The 20,699-nt window shown below is 42.1% G+C and overlaps 2 protein-coding genes across 7 annotated transcripts in view; both read left to right on the forward strand.

Annotated features, from left to right (window-relative positions):
* arhgef2 (rho/rac guanine nucleotide exchange factor (GEF) 2) overlaps window positions 1–10,383 on the forward strand; it is a 47,319-nt gene extending 36,936 nt beyond the window's left edge. For all 5 annotated transcript variants that reach the window (XM_031575871.2, XM_012822848.3, XM_031575872.2 and 2 more), the window contains 18 exons: window positions 49–181; window positions 418–527; window positions 759–902; window positions 1,169–1,416; window positions 1,738–1,863; window positions 2,464–2,581; window positions 2,973–3,221; window positions 3,927–4,003; window positions 4,098–4,270; window positions 4,749–4,816; window positions 5,303–5,491; window positions 6,058–6,156; window positions 6,269–6,318; window positions 6,421–6,465; window positions 6,768–6,818; window positions 7,115–7,498; window positions 7,992–8,163; window positions 8,795–10,383. In XM_031575871.2, coding sequence (XP_031431731.1) covers window positions 49–181; window positions 418–527; window positions 759–902; window positions 1,169–1,416; window positions 1,738–1,863; window positions 2,464–2,581; window positions 2,973–3,221; window positions 3,927–4,003; window positions 4,098–4,270; window positions 4,749–4,816; window positions 5,303–5,491; window positions 6,058–6,156; window positions 6,269–6,318; window positions 6,421–6,465; window positions 6,768–6,818; window positions 7,115–7,498; window positions 7,992–8,163; window positions 8,795–8,877 — 2,519 coding nt within the window. In that variant the 3' untranslated portion in view covers window positions 8,878–10,383. The remainder of the gene's footprint in view (window positions 1–48; window positions 182–417; window positions 528–758; window positions 903–1,168; window positions 1,417–1,737; window positions 1,864–2,463; window positions 2,582–2,972; window positions 3,222–3,926; window positions 4,004–4,097; window positions 4,271–4,748; window positions 4,817–5,302; window positions 5,492–6,057; window positions 6,157–6,268; window positions 6,319–6,420; window positions 6,466–6,767; window positions 6,819–7,114; window positions 7,499–7,991; window positions 8,164–8,794) is intronic.
* A 155-nt stretch (window positions 10,384–10,538) lies between these two features.
* Window positions 10,539–15,418, forward strand: LOC105896126 (annexin A2-like). Of its 2 annotated transcripts, XM_031575876.2 has the most exons (13): window positions 10,539–10,680; window positions 11,291–11,371; window positions 11,495–11,591; window positions 11,717–11,805; window positions 11,972–12,085; window positions 12,849–12,939; window positions 13,222–13,301; window positions 13,404–13,463; window positions 13,584–13,674; window positions 13,773–13,868; window positions 13,963–14,021; window positions 14,123–14,233; window positions 14,459–15,418. In XM_031575876.2, exons 2-13 carry the CDS (start codon window positions 11,345–11,347, stop codon window positions 14,519–14,521), a joined length of 978 nt encoding a protein of 325 aa, XP_031431736.1. In that variant the 5' UTR covers window positions 10,539–10,680; window positions 11,291–11,344; the 3' UTR covers window positions 14,522–15,418. The 2 variants fall into 2 exon arrangements, with proteins under 2 accessions (XP_031431736.1, XP_031431735.1); XM_031575875.2 differs by having other exon boundaries at window positions 10,539–11,371.
* The last annotated feature ends 5,281 nt before the right edge of the window (window positions 15,419–20,699 follow it).

Consider the following 20,699-nt stretch of genomic DNA (forward strand, 5'->3'; position numbering starts at 1 on the left):
TGTGGTGTCATTGTTAATCGAGCGAGTCATATTTGTGTCCCTCTCCAGCTCCCATGATGAAGGAGAGGCCCAGCTCAGCCATCTACCCCTCAGAAAGCATTAGGCAGTCTCTGCTTGGAGCCCGACGGGTCCGCTCCGGACTCTCACTCTCCAAGAGTGTCTCCACCAATAACATCGCAGGGTGAGTCCACTGGCCACAGTTCAGCTGACCAATACATTCTCTTCTCGCCCTTACACTCTTCCTCACCAAAGGAATGCTGATGAAACTCATAAGGAAGGGCTTTCCTCGTAGTTCCAATGAATAGCAATCATGATTAAATGGAAGATAAGGAAGGGAGCGTTGCTTTGACTAGGTGTGTGTCAGCACAATATTACCGTTTTGGATTTAAATCTATGTGTGTGTGTGTGTGTGTGTAGGAACTTGAATGATGACTCCCCACTGGGCCTGCGGAGGATCCTGTCTCAGTCCACAGACTCTCTGAACTTCAGGAACAGAGCCATGTCCATGGAGTCGCTGAACGATGAGGGTAAGACAGGCACAGAGAGAGAGAGGGAAGCATTCATAAACTCATTAATTAGGTGGAAGATGGGATGGAGTGAGATGAAGGATGGAGTTGAAAGAGGTGAATTGGGAGAGAGAAAGATCCTGGGAATGTGATACAAATGGAGAGAGGGTGAAGACAACTCAATGTAAGAGATGATGTGTTGGGAAGGTTAAAGCTGCTCTCTCCAATCCTCCCCTCTCCTGACCCTCCCAGGTGAGACGTACTACGCGTCTGTGCTGGAGGAACTGGCGAAGGAGGGCCGTGACTTTGTGGGTGACTCCTGGAGCATGGCCGTCGACTCCTCCTACCTGCAGACGCACCGCAAAGATATTATCAAGCGTCAGGACGTCATCTACGGTGAGCCCTGACTACCACCTCTGACTCCCGTCTTCCCTGTGTCTATCTATCCTAATCCTTCCCCTCTGTTTTTATAAATGACCCTGGTCACCCTGACCCTGGACCCTGGAGAGAGTTATGGGATGTTGAGCCATATTTGATCATAATTCAGTCCTAAGTGGAATGTCCTCCTCCCTCTCTCCCTTCACCTAACCCTTCCCTCTCCATATTTTGCTTTCTCTCTCTCTCTCTCTCTCACCCTCTCTCACCTCTCTTCCTCCTCCCAGAGCTGATCCAGACAGAGCTGCACCATGTGCGGACGCTGCGGATCATGGAGCTGTTCCGGCGGGGCATGCTGGAGGAGCTGATGCTGGAGCCGGGCGTGGTGCATGCCATCTTCCCCTGCCTGGACCGGCTGCTGGACCTGCACCAGCGCTTCGTCTCACAGCTGCTCATGAGGAAGAACCACAGCCTGGCCCCCGGCAGCAGCACCAACTTCACCATCCACCAGCTGGGAGACGTGCTGTTGGAACAGGTAGAGAGGGGGAATAACACTAACACACTCACACAGGCACACACACACACACACACACATCATCATTATGAATTATGTCGTAGTCATACTGGTGGAACAAGGAAACATGGATTAACACCATAAAGAAACACACCTAGGAATTCTATTAAAAGCTTAAGAAGGGAGGAGCTGGCACACATGACAACCATCAGTAATAACTACACAATACTTGCAAAGACATTATAATATTCACAGTCACGAACACATAGCACCCAGGTCAACACACGCCTGCATTCTCTCACACGCTCACACACACTTTTGTTCCTCTGCGTTCCCTTGCAGTTCTCAGGCCAATATGCTGATGAAATGAGGAAGTCCTATGCTGAGTTCTGCAGTCGCCACCTAAAGGCTGTCAAACTCTACAAGGAGCTCCTGGCCAGAGACAAGAGATTCCAGCAGTTCATACGGGTGAGAGACAGAGGAGGGAGAGATGAAGGAGTAAAACACCCGTAACAGAGACACACAATGGTGTGAAGCTCTTGAAGACCCAGCACCTCCTTTCCTAACTTGTACTTCCTCTCCCTTCCTCTTCCTTCCTCTACCTCTCCTTATCTTTCCTCTAATGCTATCTCCTCTAACTAGAGCTTAACTCGCACACACAGTCGTTACATTCCTGCACTTTTTATTCCTTATGTAAAGTAGTATTTATTGTTTCACTAGGTCTCTGTTGCTCGTAGCTTGATTGTTTTGTCCTTTGTACGTCGCTTTGGATAAAAGCGTCTGCTAAATGACTAAATGTAAATTAAATCTCACCTCATCACTGTATCTGGTGTCTGGTATCTGATGTGTAACTATAATATTTGAAATTGGGAAAGTTGAGGATTTCTGTATGTGTGTTCATGAAATTCACACCATTCTACACCCTTTTTCTGTTACGCGTACATGATGAACAAGCAAATGAAGTGAATGATTGAATGAAGTACAGAAACTCTGTGTAATGTGTGTATGGATGAAACCTATGACATCATCACTCATGGCCGGTTCTACTGCGATTCCTTTCCTCTACAGCGGATTAGCAGGGGACCCCTGTTGCGTCGCCATGGTGTCCAAGAATGCATCCTGCTGGTCACACAGCGCATCACCAAGTACCCAGTCCTCATTCAGCGTATCCTGGACAACACAAAAGGTAAACAAGGGTCTTGCTGAGCTCTTAGCAGCTAAAGAAGTGTGACAGATTGTGCATTCAAATCGCTTAAGTATTTCCCGGCTTGACTTCATGTAAATACGTTGCAAGATCAAATGCTTTGTTTACCTCCTACAGACTTTGGGCAGTCGTTTTTTATTTTGTGTTAATACTACCGAAGCATCCTGTCTCTCCTCTCTATCTTTCCTGTACCACTCATCACCTCCACGCCTCTCTATTTCTGTTAAGTGAAGTAAATGTTACCGAATTACCGAATAACCAAAGCACAGTATCCTAAAAACACAGACATACCAAGTCATGTCACATCACAGGCATAATAAAATAGCAGTAGTACAGTAAGTAACCCCTGTGCTGTCCCACTGCGTCTCTACAGGGAGTGAGGAGGAGTCGGAGTCACTGGCACAGGGGCTGACGCTGCTGCGGGAGCTGCTCAGCTCGGTGGACCAGCAGGTGCAGGAGCTGGAGCAAACGCAGCGGTTGCAGGAGATCCGCGCCCGGCTGGACCCCCGTGCCGAAACCGAGGTGCGGGGCGGCGGTGTGTTCCGCGGCAGTGAGCTGCTCCGGCGCAGGCTGGTGCACGAGGGCACGCTGCTGTGGAAGACGGCCAACTCGCGGCTCAAAGGTAACACTTGGGGGATGAGCTCAGGGGACGAAGAGACTTGAAGAGACATGAACACAAGCATGAGCAATAAGCAGAGGGCACAGGGATCATTAGGTATATGCTGAAACACAGAGGAATGCCTTGGGCAGAGGAAGGTGACAGGATACAGAGATAGGTGCAAGTGTAGTGAATAGATGGACACTTCCAGTGACCCAGTGAGACAGAGTTAACAACAAAAATAGGCACTGTTACAGAGACATAGAGATAGCTTTCAATAACACTTCCCCACAACTGAAGACATTAACATATACCACACCACAACAAAAACAGTCACCTAGGCAGACATATAGACATATGCATAGACAAGACAAACACACTGTAGTTGTAGACACAGGTATAAGATGTCACTAAGAGGCACTTGCACATATCCACACTCTCAGGATTACAGCCAGTCACTTATGTTATCTGATGTTGAAGTGGTTAAAGGTGTCAACGAACGATGAAATGCATAGGCAAATGCAATCAGGAAGGGGACGTTTGTGTCGGTGAGAGTGTGTTTACATATTATGGCATGTGTGTCTGCAAGTGTGCCTTTTGTGTGTGTGTGTGTGTGCTGTCTTGAGCCTTTGGCAAACATCTTTTTTGGAAAGGAAAAGCGTGAGTGTGTTCACTGTGTGTCTTGCCATTTATAACAGTGTATTAATAAACCTGTTGTTGTGTTGGTAGATGTTCAAGTCCTGCTGATGACGGACATCCTGGTGTTCATGCAAGAAAAAGACCAGAAGTACTTCTTCCCCTGTCTGGTGAGTCACAACCCCTCTCTTTCCCGCCACGTATCAGGTAACTGTGACAACAACAACAGTAGCACTAATGACAAAACCCCCTGTCTGTTCTCAGGATAAGCCCGCAGTGCTGTCGCTGCAGAATCTGATCGTTAGGGACATAGCCAATCAGGAGCGAGGCATGTTCCTCATCAGTGGGTCCACCCCCCCAGAGATGTACGAACTGCACGCCGCATCCAAAGACGTCAGGAAGAGCTGGATGCGCATCATCCAGCAGACAGTCAGCTGGTGAGTAAGTGTGGTTATGTACACTGTGTTGTGTAGACAAGCACAGTACCACACCGGACTCCAACTCAAACAGCCGCGCTAGCAAGGAGGCTGAAACCCGTGGGTGCTAGCATCTTTCGCTAGCACGTATCTTAAGGTGTCAGGGTCGGGGAGGGTTTACACACCGCACAGCACTGGCCACCGTCATGCTCACTCACACAGACACACACACACACACACACACACAAACATCTGTGCACACCCACAGACATAAACGTTGTCTTCAAAGGAAACTGCAACTGGAAGTGCCTCACATATTTGACAGGCATCAGACCTACCGCTGTATCCATACCACCACACACATACACTGCATAGAAAAGCATACACTACCAGACACCAAGATGTTCAATATTAAACCCACACTACCCACATAAGCCCAGAAGCCCCCTCGGGCCCAGTGCTCAAAATTTCACATGTTCTCTCTCTCTCTCTCTCTCAGCTGCCCGTCCAGAGAGGACTTCCCCCTCATTGAGACGGAGGACAAGGCTTTACTCCGCCGGCTTAGAGGTCAGTGCCCTGGGAAACCCTCGCAGTGTATGGTGCTCTTGTCCCTTCTACTCAATTTTTTCTTCAACTCTTAATTCCTTTCTGAGTTCCCTGTTTTTCTCTCTCTCTCTCTCTCCCTTTGAGTCTGTAATTATCTGGGTCACACTCAAAGATGAAACTTGCATTGTTCTTGTGATTAGAGGCAGCACGCCCTAGTGTTCCCCTTGCTAAAATAAACAAACTGCCTAAGACACTCATTCACTTAAATTTGGAATACCCAGAAATGAATGAAAGTGAATGAGAGCATGCTGGCTGGTTAGTATTACATTCAGATGTATGGACTATTTCCACCCTCAAATTAAGGCATTTTCTCTCTCTCTCTTGCTCTTCGTCTCTCTGAAAATGTAGGAAACAGTTCAAATAGATCAACTTTTAAACAGAATTGTGTTCCTCTTTATACACGTACTGAATTTCCCTCTCTCTCTTTTCCCTGTCCCTCTGTAACAGCTGACATCCAGCAGAAAGACCGTGAGGTGTTGGAGCTCCTGCAGGAGCGGGTGACCCTCTTCGGTGACCTGGCCGAGGTCACCAGCACCCAGGAGGTCACGGTCCCCAACAACAACAGAAACCTCTTCAGGGCGGACACACCCCACGCGCCACCAGCGGAGAAGATCCTCACTGACGCCATTGCCGAAGGTAAGAGACAGGAGAAGAGAGTGATGGAAAGGGGTGAGAGTTAAAGAGATGGTGTGAGAGAGGGATAGAGAAGGGGGCAAATAGAGAAGGGTTGAGGTGAATAGATCTCCTTCCTATCGTACGCTGGTGTGATAATATCCCTGAGCAACTCACCTTGTTACCCTGGTAACATAAATATGAAGAGCTTAGTTATAGTATCCTGGTGACCGACTAAAGTAAATATTTGAATTTTTTTCATTAGAGATCTGTCGTTCTTAGCAAACTGTGGTAGGTTTATTTGTAAAGGCTATTTGTTTAAGGTTCACATCAAACATGAAATAGGCAAGCCTGTTAGTGTGAAAAGAACATACTGATCCACGATATCCTCAAACATTATTGTCTTTTAAATCTAAAATACACCATTCAGATTATTTTACTATTGGCAGATTAAATGTGACTTGTGAAGTGGAAAAAATAGACATGTTTGATCTCTCATTGAATGCAGGTGTAGTAATACATGGCTTGTGTATTTTGTGGAATTTTTCTGACACCCTCTCCTTCCCTCCCTCTTGTCGTTTCCCTATCAGTGGATAGATTGAGCGAGTTGCTGCTAGGCTCTACCATTGAGCTCCCTCACTCAAGCAGTTCCAATGGTGAACCGAACCACACAGGGGCGCCAGTGAGCAGTAAGTCCCCGGCCTTGCCTCTGTAGGAATAGAACCAAGAAGAATGGATGTTCATATAGACAAATGGATTTTGTATTTTATTAACATGCCTCTCCCCTAATGTGTTATTCAGATGGAGAGACAATTTCAGTCAATGGCACACATGATGTGAACAGCGCAAAGGTATGACCTTAACCATACAGTTTGCTCTGCATTCAGAGACTCATTTTGTACATGGGTAAACATTGCCTGTGGGGTTTTAATGTCTCTGTGTGTTTATTGCAGCAGGACAGAAATGGTAACCAGCTGCACAACAGGACACCCAATGAGGTAAGTCCTCCTGATGTCCAGCATGCAGATGCAAATTTAAATCACTGGATTACAATTTGGATCACCTGGAGAAACTACACACTTATGTTGCTCTTAGAAATTAAATACCAGAAATAGAATTGCTGCCATAGTGAACTTTCTGGTGGAAGGGCTAGTTAGAGCTAACTAAACATTTGTGAAATAAGTAAAAACAACTGATTTCTATCTCAGTTCTCAGAACTTTTCAATATCCAAAAACATAGGGATCAATGCGGTTTCACTCTGCTGTGTTTCACTCTAACTTGGCTTTTTTGGGCTTTCAGGAGGTATGCCAAAGACTGGTAAACCTAAGCACGCAGCTACACACACTACAGGTGAGAGACTAAGACATCACCCAGAGCCAAACTTGTGTACATCTTCCTGCGAATAACAACCATAACAAAAATGCTTTATGTAATAGTAATCCATCATACAGTTTTTTTACATTCTCAATGGTAACTTTAGATAAGCCAATTAAACGACCATAACAACTCAATAACAGCAATATGTAGGTGATTTGTTTATATGGAAGACCATTAGGGCTACCATTAGATTCATTAGGGCTACATTCACAACAGTTTACCTTCCTTGTCCTTCTCACTCTCCTCCCTGCACCCCTCCTCCCTCTCAGGCTGCAGTCATCCGACAGGACTCCATCTTGGAGCTCTGCTTACGTGAAGGCTCCATGCCCACCTCCACCCCAACCACCCCGGTGCCCCTGCCAGGCTGCCCGCCGTCACGGCTCAGCCGCTCCATGTCTCGCGATACCGGGATGGACGCCAGCAGCCCTGGGTCGGGGTCCAGCAGCGCCTCTGGTGGCGACTTTGCCCTGCTCCAGCGGCAGAACAGCATGCTGCAGGAGGAGGTGGGGCGGCTGCGCTCAGCCGAAGCCAAGCTGAAGGACAGCGAGAAGGTCCGCGCCGAGCTGGAGCAGAAGCTCCGGGACACGCAGGATGGGGCAGCGGCCACCGTTGTCACAGGACAGCACGAGACAGAAGCCACAACGCCACAGACGGTGAGGCATGGGAACTTCAGGAGTATTTGAAGAATGTGTGTGTGTGTGTGTGTGTGTGTGTGTGTGTGTGTGTGTGTGTGTGTGTGAGTGTGAGTGGAGGGATAGGGTAGAGTCTATTTGTGCTGCAATATTTGTCTTTTTTCACTTTTCACTTACACTTAATTTCACTTACAAAAGACTGGGTTTAAAGTAGAGAGTGTGTGTGTGTGTGTGTGTGTGTGTGTGTGTGTGTGTGTGTGTGTGTGTTAGTCTGTCTGTGTGTGTTTATTTGTCAGTATGTGTGTGTCTGTGTGTAAAGGATGATAATCAGAACCATTTTGGTCAATTTCCAATTGCATGGTTTCAATCGATGTAATTAAGTCCATGTAGATAGCTTGATCAAAGATAATTAACCAATAATCACCACCTTTAGGCATATCTGTGCATGAGGCCTGAGATATCTGCATCAATTGACATTAGTAACCTTTGACTTTTTGACCTTGTGTGCCTCAAGGCTCCAACCCAGCGACGAAGCAGCAATGGAGATGCTGCCCCTCTCGCTCCGCTTGCCTCCCAGGAACCCATCGACCAGCTAGACGGCCTTCAGGAGGGCAGTGAGGATGACGAGAACTCCGAGGATGAGGACGAGGAGATACAGATCACGTCCCGGTCTGACAGTCCCCGAGGTTAGCAAAACCTTGGATGTCTCATCACTGCACTTGATGCTACACTGTAACTCTTCCACAGTCTTACAACTGCTACAGCTACCTGCATTCTGTCCAAGAAACAAATGTTTTATGCCTCTTCTTATCATGGTGCAATATATGATATTCCCACCATCCACCTACAATACAATTCCCAGAAAACCCATTTCCACATTCCTTGGTAGCCATTGTGAATGTTTTAGTGTCTCCTCCACCCACAAGCAGGCTGATGTATCCACAGCTGAATTTCAAACAGCTTTCATTCTCTTCTTGTGACCTTTCAACCCTCACGTATCACTGATTATAGCTAAGGTGTGTTAGAGCAGTAAATACTAATGTTCACGGTGACTATGCCCTCTGTATGTTAAGTGGGTGGGCAACATTACTCTGCCAATGTTTAACCGTTTCTGTTTCTCTTCTCCAAAGCAAACAAAGAAAGCATTGCAAGACACTACAGCTAGCTGTACATACTGTAGACAGCTACCACACCTAGAGACGCTAAAGCATCGCAGAGATACAGATATGTTTGAATGGCAAGGGTGGGATGTGCCTGGCTATATAATATGTTAGCATGTGTTTTAATTAAAACAATATGTCCTGTGCAACTCCACAGATCTTCAAGACATTCCTGAGGAGAGTGAATGTGGACCAGAGGCCCGGGAATCAGAGGGAAATCCTGGGGAGTCTCAGAGTTAACGTTAGTCCCAGATCCTCAAAGCCATGGAGGTGACGCAAGGGCTGGACCTAGTCTCAACCGCCATACAAAATATCTAAAGGACTCTATCAATGTATCTATGGCTTTATCCATTCTGGAACCATGTATGTTATGTATCTCACTATGCTATCGTATAATATAGCTGACTTGTTGTGTTTTGGTTCGTTATTAATTAACATGTTATTTCTTGATGTCTAAAAGCAGACTTCCGTCGTATTCCATGAATTTATCTTCACCATGTTTTCACTGCTGTTTTCTTTAAGGAAAGAGGGATGTATTTTGGGGGAAATTTGTAAAGGAGACATTTCCTATCCAGCTAGACATCTGATGGAAAAAATCATCAGAACTTAAAGGTCCTCTTCATGTAATCATTAGATAACATTACCCAGCAGTGTTTTTATGTGAAGAGTCAATACCCCTTCCTGGGTAGGATTTGGCCTGTGGTGGACATAATAATCATCATGGATGCAGGAATGAAGCTTTATGCTGCAGTGGACTGTATATAAATGCCAGATCTCATGTGGGGCCACTCCTGGCGCCAGCTCCTCTTAACCACAAACACTTGAAAACAATTCCTTTGCTTTTCAATGACCAAAATATTTCAGTTATTTGTATCTGAAGAGGAGGTCATAGGAGGGGCAATGACTTTGGTTTTCAAATGAAGGAGAGACCTATTCAGAGTGTGGGTTCTTAAGATAAACCAAAGTCGATTGCCATGTCTTCAACGAGGAAAAAAAAGCAATGGAGTAATTTCACAAGGAAAACTTGACGTAACCAACTTGACTGATTTCAGTGTGTACAGTAGATCTGAAGCGCTGATGTCAAACCTCAACATTAACTAGTGTTGTGTCAGTGTAGCAGGTTGGTGCTCCGCTGTATTTTTAAACTGTTCATTTTTGACGTGAGAACCTGGTCTCTTCTACTGTTGGAGAAACCAGTCTGTTATCCTCTGTCTTAAAACCAGACCAAATTTGTCAAGAGGATACGTGTAAACAGAATGTCCCTAATTAAATGTTCTGTCAAATGTTTGACATTGTTATACTGGAAATTACTAGTGTAGAGATGACACAACAGTAGTGTATTTGTAAGATGCTTACTTTATGGCATACAAAAAAAGAGAAACTACAGTAGTGTTTCCCACTCTATATTATATTATATATAAGTCTTTGTCTGTATAAAAATTTGAATTGTCATGGGGAAAAAGATTTTGTGGAATTTTTAAACTGTGATGTAATTTTATTGTTTTTATTTTTGTTTTTATCGACTTACAAACTTTGCTCTTATGTCTTGTTCATAAATATTGCTTAAATTATTTGTCTTGTCTGGCATTTCCCTTGCATGCACCACAGCACCAAGTCAGACTTAAAAGTCCTTTTTATGTTGGAAATATGAAAACTTTTATTCAAAAGGGTATTTGTCAAAAGAACCAGGCTACCTAAACTCACTTTTCAATTAAAATAATAATAATAAAGAGAAAACAGAATTCACCTGTGTCTATGTGACTATGCATGGAATTTCTTTTGTCCGTCTTTGGTCTTTGATCTCCTGGATAAAGGTATTGAGCAAGCAGTGAAGTCGACGAGGGAGGGGTGTTTGAGTGTGTGTTCAGCCCATCCTGTAGTTGAGATAAGTCCACTGGGATAAGCCAGTTGGAATTTTTGACGACGGGAATCCATAACACGCCCTTATGTTAGGAGTTAAACGTAAGTTCCGTAACTGTTCATCAGTGACAGACGTCTAGTCCTCTATCTGGTTGGTTTCCAAGAGAGGAGCTGAAAAACAAGGTGAGTTTGGTAGGGCTAAATTGTGTGAAAAAAAAACGTAATGAAAACGAGTATGAATTCTCGGTTTGGACATCTAAGGAAGGACACATTTGAGGTATACGCCGTTGAAATATATGGACAATTTACCGTTGACGTTATGTCTTAATGCATTGTCGACATACTGTCTATAGGTTAATATAAAGAAACATTGGTTGTTGCTATTGGAACATTCCAGACTATTTAAAAGAAACCAAGGCTTTAAATCACATGATTAATTGTTTAAAATTATGTATCGTGAGAGGAATATAGAGGATTATGTATCTTAGAATAGTGAGCAGACAACAGCGGATCTATCGGAACCACAGATATTCGAGGAACGGACCTAAACTTGACAAGACTTGTCAAAATACGGAACACATACCTAGTAGTTTGTTTTCAAAACAAAATGAGTTTGCATTACTTATTGGCAAGTTATACTGTTGCTGGTCGTTTTACACAGTAGGTGGCAGTAAAGTGAAAGCCTTGATATGTTTATTTATGAAAACATGTCAGAAGTATTTTTCACACATATTCCACAGTCCTAAGTGACATATTGATTTAGTAACTCCAGCACTACTGTTTTCTTAAAAAGTGAGCTTCCTTTCCTCCATTATAACCGAGAAGAACACAAAAGAAACTGAAAAGAATGGACATCGAAAAAATCCCAGGGAATGTAAGTTGACCATCATGCACTTCTTTCATTAGAACCCATCCGTTCTCTACATCACTGTGTTCTGCTGCCTAGCCCGGCTATGTCTATTCAAACAGTACCTTCATGTTTCCTCTGTGGTTGCAGGAAATGTGGTGGGGGACCCTGGGTACTGTCCGTCCTTTCCCTGACTTTAGTCCTGATGTGGATGCCCGTGACCTTCAAACAGCCTTGGTTAAAAAAGGTGCTTTTTCACAATACTGTATCCTCATATTGCGTGGTAAATTATTCCTGTGTGAATACTGAATTTGGCCATGTAAGCATTTGGGATGGGTTTTTTTTAATAAAAAACAAATGCCTTTCCAACAGATGTGGCCACTTTGGTGAGGATCCTGACCAATCGAAATAATGCCCAGAGGCAAAAAGTTGCCGAAGCCTTCCAACAAGTTTCCCAGAAGGTACCAAAAGTGTACCAAGCGTACTAAAGTGTCCACGTTTACTCTACTTTTAAATTTAACATTAATCCCCACTCAAAGAGAGCAGTTCCACATTCCCCATTTTGGTATGCTGCAGTGAAAATATTAAATCTACTGTATTCTGATCACATCTTGACCCTCTTGCTAGGACCTGAGCTCAGTTCTGAAAAAAGCACTTTCAGGACCCCTAGAGGACCTGATGTTGGCTCTGATTATGACCCCAGCTCAGTTTGATGCCCACCGCCTTCGTCAGACAATGGAGGTAGGGGGACACCAGGGATATGAGCAAAAAACAGAGAAGTGAACTGAACTAGTGTTCAAGTGGGATCTGTCCACCATGTTGTCTATGCTCCTGCAGTGTTTCAGTGATATCCAAACTGAAACTAATTATTCTGTCAGAGACTGAACAAGCACAGGCCAGTCAGAAACTCAAGCACTTTTCCACACTTCAGCAAAACAACCTTCCCTGGAGGCAAAATATTCACAGATCTATCAATATGCAGAAGTTTAGCTTAGAGCTGAAGTAAAGGACTGGAAATGATATACTTCTTCATGGTACCATGTGACTTTTATTAGTCATTAGCATCTTTTGCGGTATCTAGACTAACACTGATCACTAGAACATCCTTTGTCTTGCTTGAGAACAGCATATGATTACAGCTATAAAGCATTCTTTTAAATCAAGTATCCTTACACAGAAGCTAATAACTCCTAATGTTATGTATTATCAAATGCTTCATATGCAGGGAATTTGCATAATAATAGAGACTGTTTTGTGTTTGCTTTGTCTGATGGATGAATAACTGTGGTGTTGCAGTGGTTCCTGGTCGGGATGAAATGCAATTTTTTTTCACTTGAGGTTAATACTTTGCTCAAGGGTGCATCACCCAAGCAGAAATTCTGTAACTAAAATAATGACATGTTTTACAGGGCACAAGAAGGTGGAGTCGTAGAATGCAATGTAGTTTTGGGTAGATGTAGTTCACATTGTATGTTGCTCATTTTGTTCCTCTGATGGCTTGCAGGGTATGGGCACTGACGAGGAGGGCCTACTGGAGGTCCTGTGCAGCAGAACAGGACAGCAGCTAAAGGACATCATGGTGGCTTACAAGCTAGGTAAGAGAGAAGAGACGGGGAGCCGGGGGGTGCACACCAATTAGGAAACACATAGACAAATCTAAAGATAAAATGTAAAACTTTAAAGATACATTGGTGAATTTATAAGTGAATAATATTGTAGAAGTAGATATAAATGGGGTGCCAAGGTAAGTTTACATATTATATTAAACAACTATCACTATTATGGAGATTATTCCTCAACAGTTTTGAGAGAATTGGGAAGAATTTAGCTTTAAACATGATCTGTTGACAAGTTGTCTGTGTGATCTGTTTAAAAAGCATTTGGACGTTATCTGGAGAATGACTTGGAGAGTGAGACCAGCAAAGATTTTAGCAAGCTTGTCATGGCCCTTGTGATGGTATTGTATTGCTTTATGTCTTCTGGTATTTCAATGTACTTTGTTTTCCCAGTTGTGCACTGGATTGTACCTTACAGATGTGTGCTGTTTTCTCTCATGTAGAAAGAGGAAAGAAACACAAAAGGATTGATAGACATTCACTTGATTGATGAGGATGTAAAGGTATGCCTGACCTCCCTGCAACTTATCATAGTACTCTTCTGACAAAAAGGCAGAAAGGTAGTAATCTTTCAATTTTTCTCCAATCTGTGTGTGTGTCCGTGTGCGTGTATGTGTGTGAAGACCCTTGCTGCAGCCATAAGTGGTAAAAAAACGGATTCAGCTCCATGGATACAGATATTAACAACACGAGGCCCAGACCATCTCAACAGAGGTAGGCTGCCTGATCAGCCTTAGGTTTTTTCTTACAACTACACATATACATTCCTCCACCTCTCACTGTCGTTGTTCTTTGTATGCCATTTCACTCAGTGTTCCTAAGACTGGAAATGCTAAAAGGAGAGACTATGGAGAAAATGGTCCAGAATCACTTCTCAGGAGATTTCAAACTTGGTCTGCGAACACTAGGTATGTGAATCAAACTCTGTGTGTGAGTGTGTGTGTGTATCTGGGTGTGATTTATTTAATTGAATCTCATCCCTCCTCCTGTGTGTTTCACCAGTGGGTTGCATCCAGAACACTCCACTGTATCTGGCTCAGCGTCTGCATGGTTCCATGAAGGTCAGCTAGAGTTTATAAAGGAAAATTTCATAGTTAATGTAATTGGGCCAATGTCAGAATATTTTAGATACATTGTGTGGGTCTCTGCTTTGTTTTTGCAGAAAAGCACCATAGTGCGTGGAATAATGGTGGGCCGCAGTGAGGAAGACTTACTTTGTGTGAGGAGAGAGTTCAGAAAACTCACCAACACTTCTCTGTACTCCACAATTCAGGTGTCTCTCTCTCTCTCTCACCCACTTTAAATACCGTGTGTCATTGTGGACGTTGGATTGGTGCACCAAACCTGAAATTGAATGTCTGAGGTTAAGAGTGTAAAATCCTGTCTGGCCTCACTCTTTTAAACCCACATCAGAAAAAGGGGAAATGGCTGACCATTATTGTTTCAATTTCTTTTTTACACTGACCATTACTGACCTGATCTCTTCTTTACTTTGCAGAAAGAGTTTAAAGGGGACCTGCAACAAGCTCTGTTGGCCTTGTGTCGATCAGAAGACATGTAGAGGAAGAGAGACGAATATGCAGACTATAAGTAGCCTGTTTACAGCGCATTTATATGTACAGTTGTATGCAAAGGTTTGGGCGACTCTGTGGGAATGGCTTTCACTTTTGACGTGAAAAGAAGTCAATAGAACCCCTGCAGCGAAGAAACATTCCTTCAAATTATAATGCTGTGTTACTTTTTAACTTAAAAAATACAATACAAAACTAACAGTAAGTGTGGCATGTGCAAAACTGTGGGCACCATACTAAGTCAGGACTTACGTAGTGACATTCCTTTGGCAGATATCACAGCTTGCTAATTGTTTTAGTAGGCAGCTAAAATGAATTTGTATCTACTCAGATGATTCACTGCAGAGCACTTCAGCATTTAGGGTGTCTTGCATGCACATCATTTACCTCCATATTTTCAATTATGCTGTTAAGTTTGGGGACTGCAGGCCATTCCAAAAGCTACTGTTTGCTTTTCTTTGGCTGTTTTGTTATGTGCTTTGGGGTATAACTCGAAACATTGTCCAGTTGTAGAGGCCAACAGCTTGTAGGCTTCAGCTTCTTGTCTTAATGTGTGACATTTGTATTCTGAATTTGCTGATATTTAGAGGACCCTAAATTCCCTTCATTTATATGATGTTTCCTGTGCAATTGGCTACTATAACATCCCAAAACAGAATAGATCCACCCACATGTTTAATAGTTGTCAAAGGGATCTTTTCATCAAATGCCGCTCCTTTTATCTCCTAAAACACATTTTAACTTCATCTGCTGCTCACAGCACTTGTTTCCAAAAATAAAGTTCAACTTTCAGTTGTATCTGTGAATGCACCAAATTGGAATAAATGATCAGAAGAAGAAGATCATACATTAAAGATTTACTAATTAAAGATCTACAAAAAACCGAATCAAGACTAATGTGAAAAATTACACAAATCAAACAGCACAACCGAGCATCTAAGCCATTTCCTGTTTGCTTCGTGGGGGGGGGGGGGGGGGCTTTTTGTGACAAGCCGTTTTAATTTAAGGATATTGACTAGGAAAAATAAAGTTTTAGATACCTTGAAATACAATTTCTACTAGTTAGAATGTGATTGTGGATGTCTGCCATTCTGACTAATAATGATATATAATTTGGGCTTGGAGATTTGGGCTATTATGGATATTCACAACATAATTGTGGATAGTCAATGGTAGTCATAACTTTTGGTGTTATGAAGTCCTACCCTTCCCAAATATCAATTTAGGATATCCGGAATTACATTTGTATTAGTCACAATGTATTTTGGATCTTCAAAATGACATTAGGGATATCTGGGATGGTTTTTTCATTATGCCATCTTCGGATGTCTAATTTTTTTTAATTATGACTAGTAACAACTGGATTGTAGATATCTGAAGTGGCAGTGTTTTCCAATCACTGTAAAGAGCATGGACAGCTTACGCTCAGTCAAAAGTGAAGTTAGCGAAAGAAAACAGCGGAGATTTCACCAAATATGGTCAGTTCTGGGCAGACCTGTCCAATTTTCTGTTTACTACGCAGACTGGCTGCAACTTTGCCAATATGGCCAACCGACTTGTGTTCATGAATGTAAGTGTCATGTAAGTGCATGACGCCACGCCATGTTACAGTCATTGTTTTTTCCTAGTAAGAACTCTATTGCAGATATCCAGAATGTTCGTTGTGGATATGAAAAATGCTACTGTGGATGTCTGAAATCGCAAGCCCAATATACATGAAAAGCAAAAGTAATTTGTCCTAAGAAGATTGACGTTCTGGATATCTGAAATGACAATTTTGAATAGAAATAATGTCATTGACATTTTCTTTCTGACTGGAATAATTGAATTATTGATATCTTCAATTTATAGTCAGTCTAGCTTTTAAATGTTGAAACGGCTTGCCATATAGTTCGCCATTATTATTTTTTTTTATACCGCCCTGACTATAACGTCCAGAAAGTTTTCAACCACTGCGAAAACAAAGCTAGGGAGACATACCTCTGAGCTTCGTGGTCATTCTAGCAGCACGTCTATTAAGATGGCTCTAGGTGTGTTGAAAGCAAAGATGACAGCTTTACAGGAGAAGGTGGACGAATCCGAGAAGAAAGCTAATATGTGGAAGGGGATGGCTGAAGAAGAAAAAAGATTACGTGAAAGGGTGATAAGAACCATTATAATTATAATAATGCTTATTATCTTGGAATTGATTATGCATATTGAAATGCACAGTGGGGAATAACGTGAGGTACAATTGCAACAGTAGGTTTTAATTTTTAAATAAAATAAATTCGCTTCACGCTGATTCAGATGTTGGCGTAACGTTATAGTTCCTGTAGTTTGCATGTCAGGATCCGTGTATTGTCAAAATAACAGCATGACAATTCTCCCAAAATGCCCCGAAAACTGGTGAGTGTTGCTTTCCCTTAGGATGACCTTTCGATGAAACCACCAATTTGTTGCATATAAATATAAAAAATGTGTATGTAAATAATTTATAAAAATACTGGTGAGTCTTTTTGCTTAGGATTACCTTTCCATGAAACCACCAATTTGTTGCATATGAATATAAAATAATGTATAAATGATTTACATACACATTTTTTGTATGGATAGGTGATAGTTTAGAATCAGTGGAGTGAATCTACGTAGCCCAATAAGCACGGCTCACAGGACAGAAAAAGAAGACAATTGATACCGTAACGTTCGCCTTCAGGGATGTGCAAATATTCTGTAATATATGGCCTTAAACATTCTGAGTAGCTGCCAAACTTGCTAAAAGAAATATAACCGTACGCTATAAGGAATTAAGTGTTGCGTTTAGAACTATTTTAAACAACAAAAGATCATTTTGTGTTCTTCTAATAACATAATGTATAATTGGGGGAAGGGGGCCTAAAAGATGAACTGGTCACACAGGCTGAAATAGGCTGAAATAGGCTGAAATGCTCCTTCCAACTCTCGGGTCTCTGTATCATGTCTTTACAGGCTGAGGGAGAATTGGCGGAGGTAAAGAAGGAACTGAACTTGACCAAAGCAAAGCTGTCTTCTGCACTGCCGATGCTTCCAGAAATGGAAAGGAGACGACTGGAGGCAGAGGTGAGTTTTATCTGTGGTATTTTTTAGTAATTGATCAGTGTCATATTCACTTGTTTACCAGCAGTCTACTTTCACCTGCATGTTGGCACTTACATCTTTTGATTACCATATTAGTTTCATCTGTCACCATCAATTTCTAAAGCTACTGTATATTGGTTTCAGACGCAGCTAACTGGAATCTAATCTAATTACATATCTATTGACTGTCAATGAACCAAGAGATATTAAGTCACTGAATGTATGTGTAGCTCCTCTCTTTTCTCCCAGCTAACGTATACCAGTAATCTGTGCAGGGCCCACCCCAAGTAGTGACCCAGTAATGAAGTTATAGCATTATCATGGTCTACCTTAAAGCAACACTTTGCAACAATTTGCCAATTTGGGGTGTTTTTATTGGAAACTGAGCTCAAATAATTACCTATATAAAAACATGAAGGAAACGAGGAAGGAATGCAAGGAGGATGGAGGAATCAAGGACAAACATACATGAGAAATGACTCATCACTTTTAAGAGACGTCAATTACTGATGACACAGCAGCATCACCTCTTGCTACTTAACGGACCTACCGACCGCTTAGGTGACGGACTGTCCACCCTCCCCCAGAGATACACATATCCACACTAAAGTGAATGACTATTGACAAACCTATGATCAATATGGATACATGGCTCTTGGTCACCCGTACACTTCCACCTTCCATCCACGTGCTTGGAAGACCACTCTGGAAAATGTTCCTGATTCAGCACTTCTTGTTATGGTAGAGTCTGCCCATCCAGTTAGACATACATGGCAAAAGGAATCTCCATATGGGTGGGGGTTGTTTACATAGTAGTTCTTGTGTGAACATAGAAATGCTCATATGGGGGACTGATGGAACCGTATATTGATGTTTTCCTGTTGTAATTGGATATTACATGGTAATTCTTGTGTGAGCATAGAAATGCTCATATGGGGGACTGATGGAACCAAATATTGCTATTCTACTATTATAACAGACATGAATTTAGTCCCATCTGATTCTGTAACCCATACCCCTGGCTGTGTACTCACTGAGACCTGAACCATTAGCATGTGAACCCCTTCCCCTCAGATAGCATCCTTCCTGCTATCAACAACCCATATCCAATTGTTGCAGTGATATGTATTTACATTGACACAGGTTTACATTTCATTCCATTATTTATCATCATTATTTCCTTTCTCTGTTGTGCCAAATGCTAATGTAGCCAGCGGGTCTGCTTTACATGTTTCCTTGACCTCATGGCATTTTCCATCAAGGTCAAGGAAAAGTGGTTAGGAAAGGACATAGGACATATATTTTTTGACTATCCGACCGCAGCCTACGTCTTCTCTCATTTGGTGGGTGTGTCAGAGGTGTTACCTTATCAGCAATGAAAAGTTGACTTTTTTTTAAACTGATTTTATCAGGCAGGAAATTTGTGCGGACCAAGTCCTATTTGTGAAAAGAATGTCTCAAAATGACGTCAGTTGAAGCTCAGATGAATGGATGATCCACAAATGCGGATTCAACACTTCACACGCAGATTTAGAAATTACATTTAATGACAAATACATATGCAAAGTATGATGGATTTTTACATTACTTTGTACAAATCATAGTACGTTTATTCAAATGATAACTTATAAGTCAGGTGTAGGGAGTAAGTTCTGTATTTGTGGATAGAAAAACACATTTGTAAATTGTTGCGTGGATGTGGATCATGGTCCCTGCATTCACAAACAATGTGAGAAATGGTTCTCTCCATACCTCTAGTGTTTCCCAGCCAATAACTGCAAGAGGAAGTGCACTCTGGCCCTGACTTTGCTATAAGTGTTTTTGACAAAAGCTGCCAAACTATTGGAATATGTAAATGTTAGAGATGCAAAGTACTAATTCATTTTTATTTGTGTGTTCACTTTTCACAGACGTCTTAAACGATTAACCAAAGGACCAGTTGACCAGTGCTGACAAGGCTCCAGTTTCAGTGTTGATCATGTTTAATCACTACACTTTTCTTTTTCACACATTTTTTTATGTTTACATGAATGTTCTATGCTGCATCAGTCAAGCCAAACCATTGCTTTTTATCTCTAAATAAAAAGTATATACATACACACACACACCTTCCTCTTGCCTGGCAAATGAACAATGTCAGCCAAGAGACAAGTATTAATATCCCCAGGTGGCATTCAGTGTGTTCACCTCTCCCACCCCCTACTCCCCACCCCAACCAATCAGCCATGACAGTGGCCTGGCCTTGACGGTGCCAAGCCCAAAGAATAGCATTACTCTCATACTCAGTTTGAAGGTTGTGTAAAGATAGCACTCATGCGTGCACAATGGCCCAAAGATGGCTCAAGCTGCTGCTGCATCATGGGGGCTTGTGGAGAAAGTCGCTGTAGAACACTGGTTACTGCGTTGCTGTTTCCCATTTTGTCTCAGTCATATATACATTATTGAATGATGAACATTGTTGAACAGTGATGCATGTTAAAGTAGATATTTTTTTCATTTTGCCAAATAAAGTGTGTTTCGTTACAAATTCACCAGATGTATCACTAAAGTACAGTATGCTACTGTACGGCACTGTAGGTAGTCTATAAAATCTTTCTGACCTGTGCTGAAAGTTTTACTCTTTGAGGACTGCCATTCAGTACTTGTGTTGTATCAAATTGTATGTATAGTTGTAATTCATATACTGAATACTGTACACTCACCAGTTCTTGGCTTTTTGGAATCAGTAATGCCATCACCTTAACATTAAAATACATACTTAAAGTAAGACTGGTAAATTCACTTCTAAAGTCTCTAGATGTTAAATAAAATAAATCAATTCAATAATAAAGCATTTTTTTGCCTAAAACATTCAATCACAATTTGTTGTTTGAACCTGTGTTTGTCTTATCATTCCTGTACAACACTATATGCTGTGAGATTCTTCAGCAGCATCTTGCTTAAGGGTCTTGAGATGCAATACCAATTGTATTGTGTTAAAAGGCATTGTATGTTTTTTAAGAAAAAATCCTTTCAATTACCAGTGATAAAGATTTGTATTCTGATATTTTTGTTTACATTACAGTTACTTAC

The sequence above is a fragment of the Clupea harengus genome, chromosome 11, assembly GCF_900700415.2.
Source record: "Clupea harengus chromosome 11, Ch_v2.0.2, whole genome shotgun sequence".
Lineage (NCBI taxonomy): Eukaryota > Metazoa > Chordata > Actinopteri > Clupeiformes > Clupeidae > Clupea > Clupea harengus.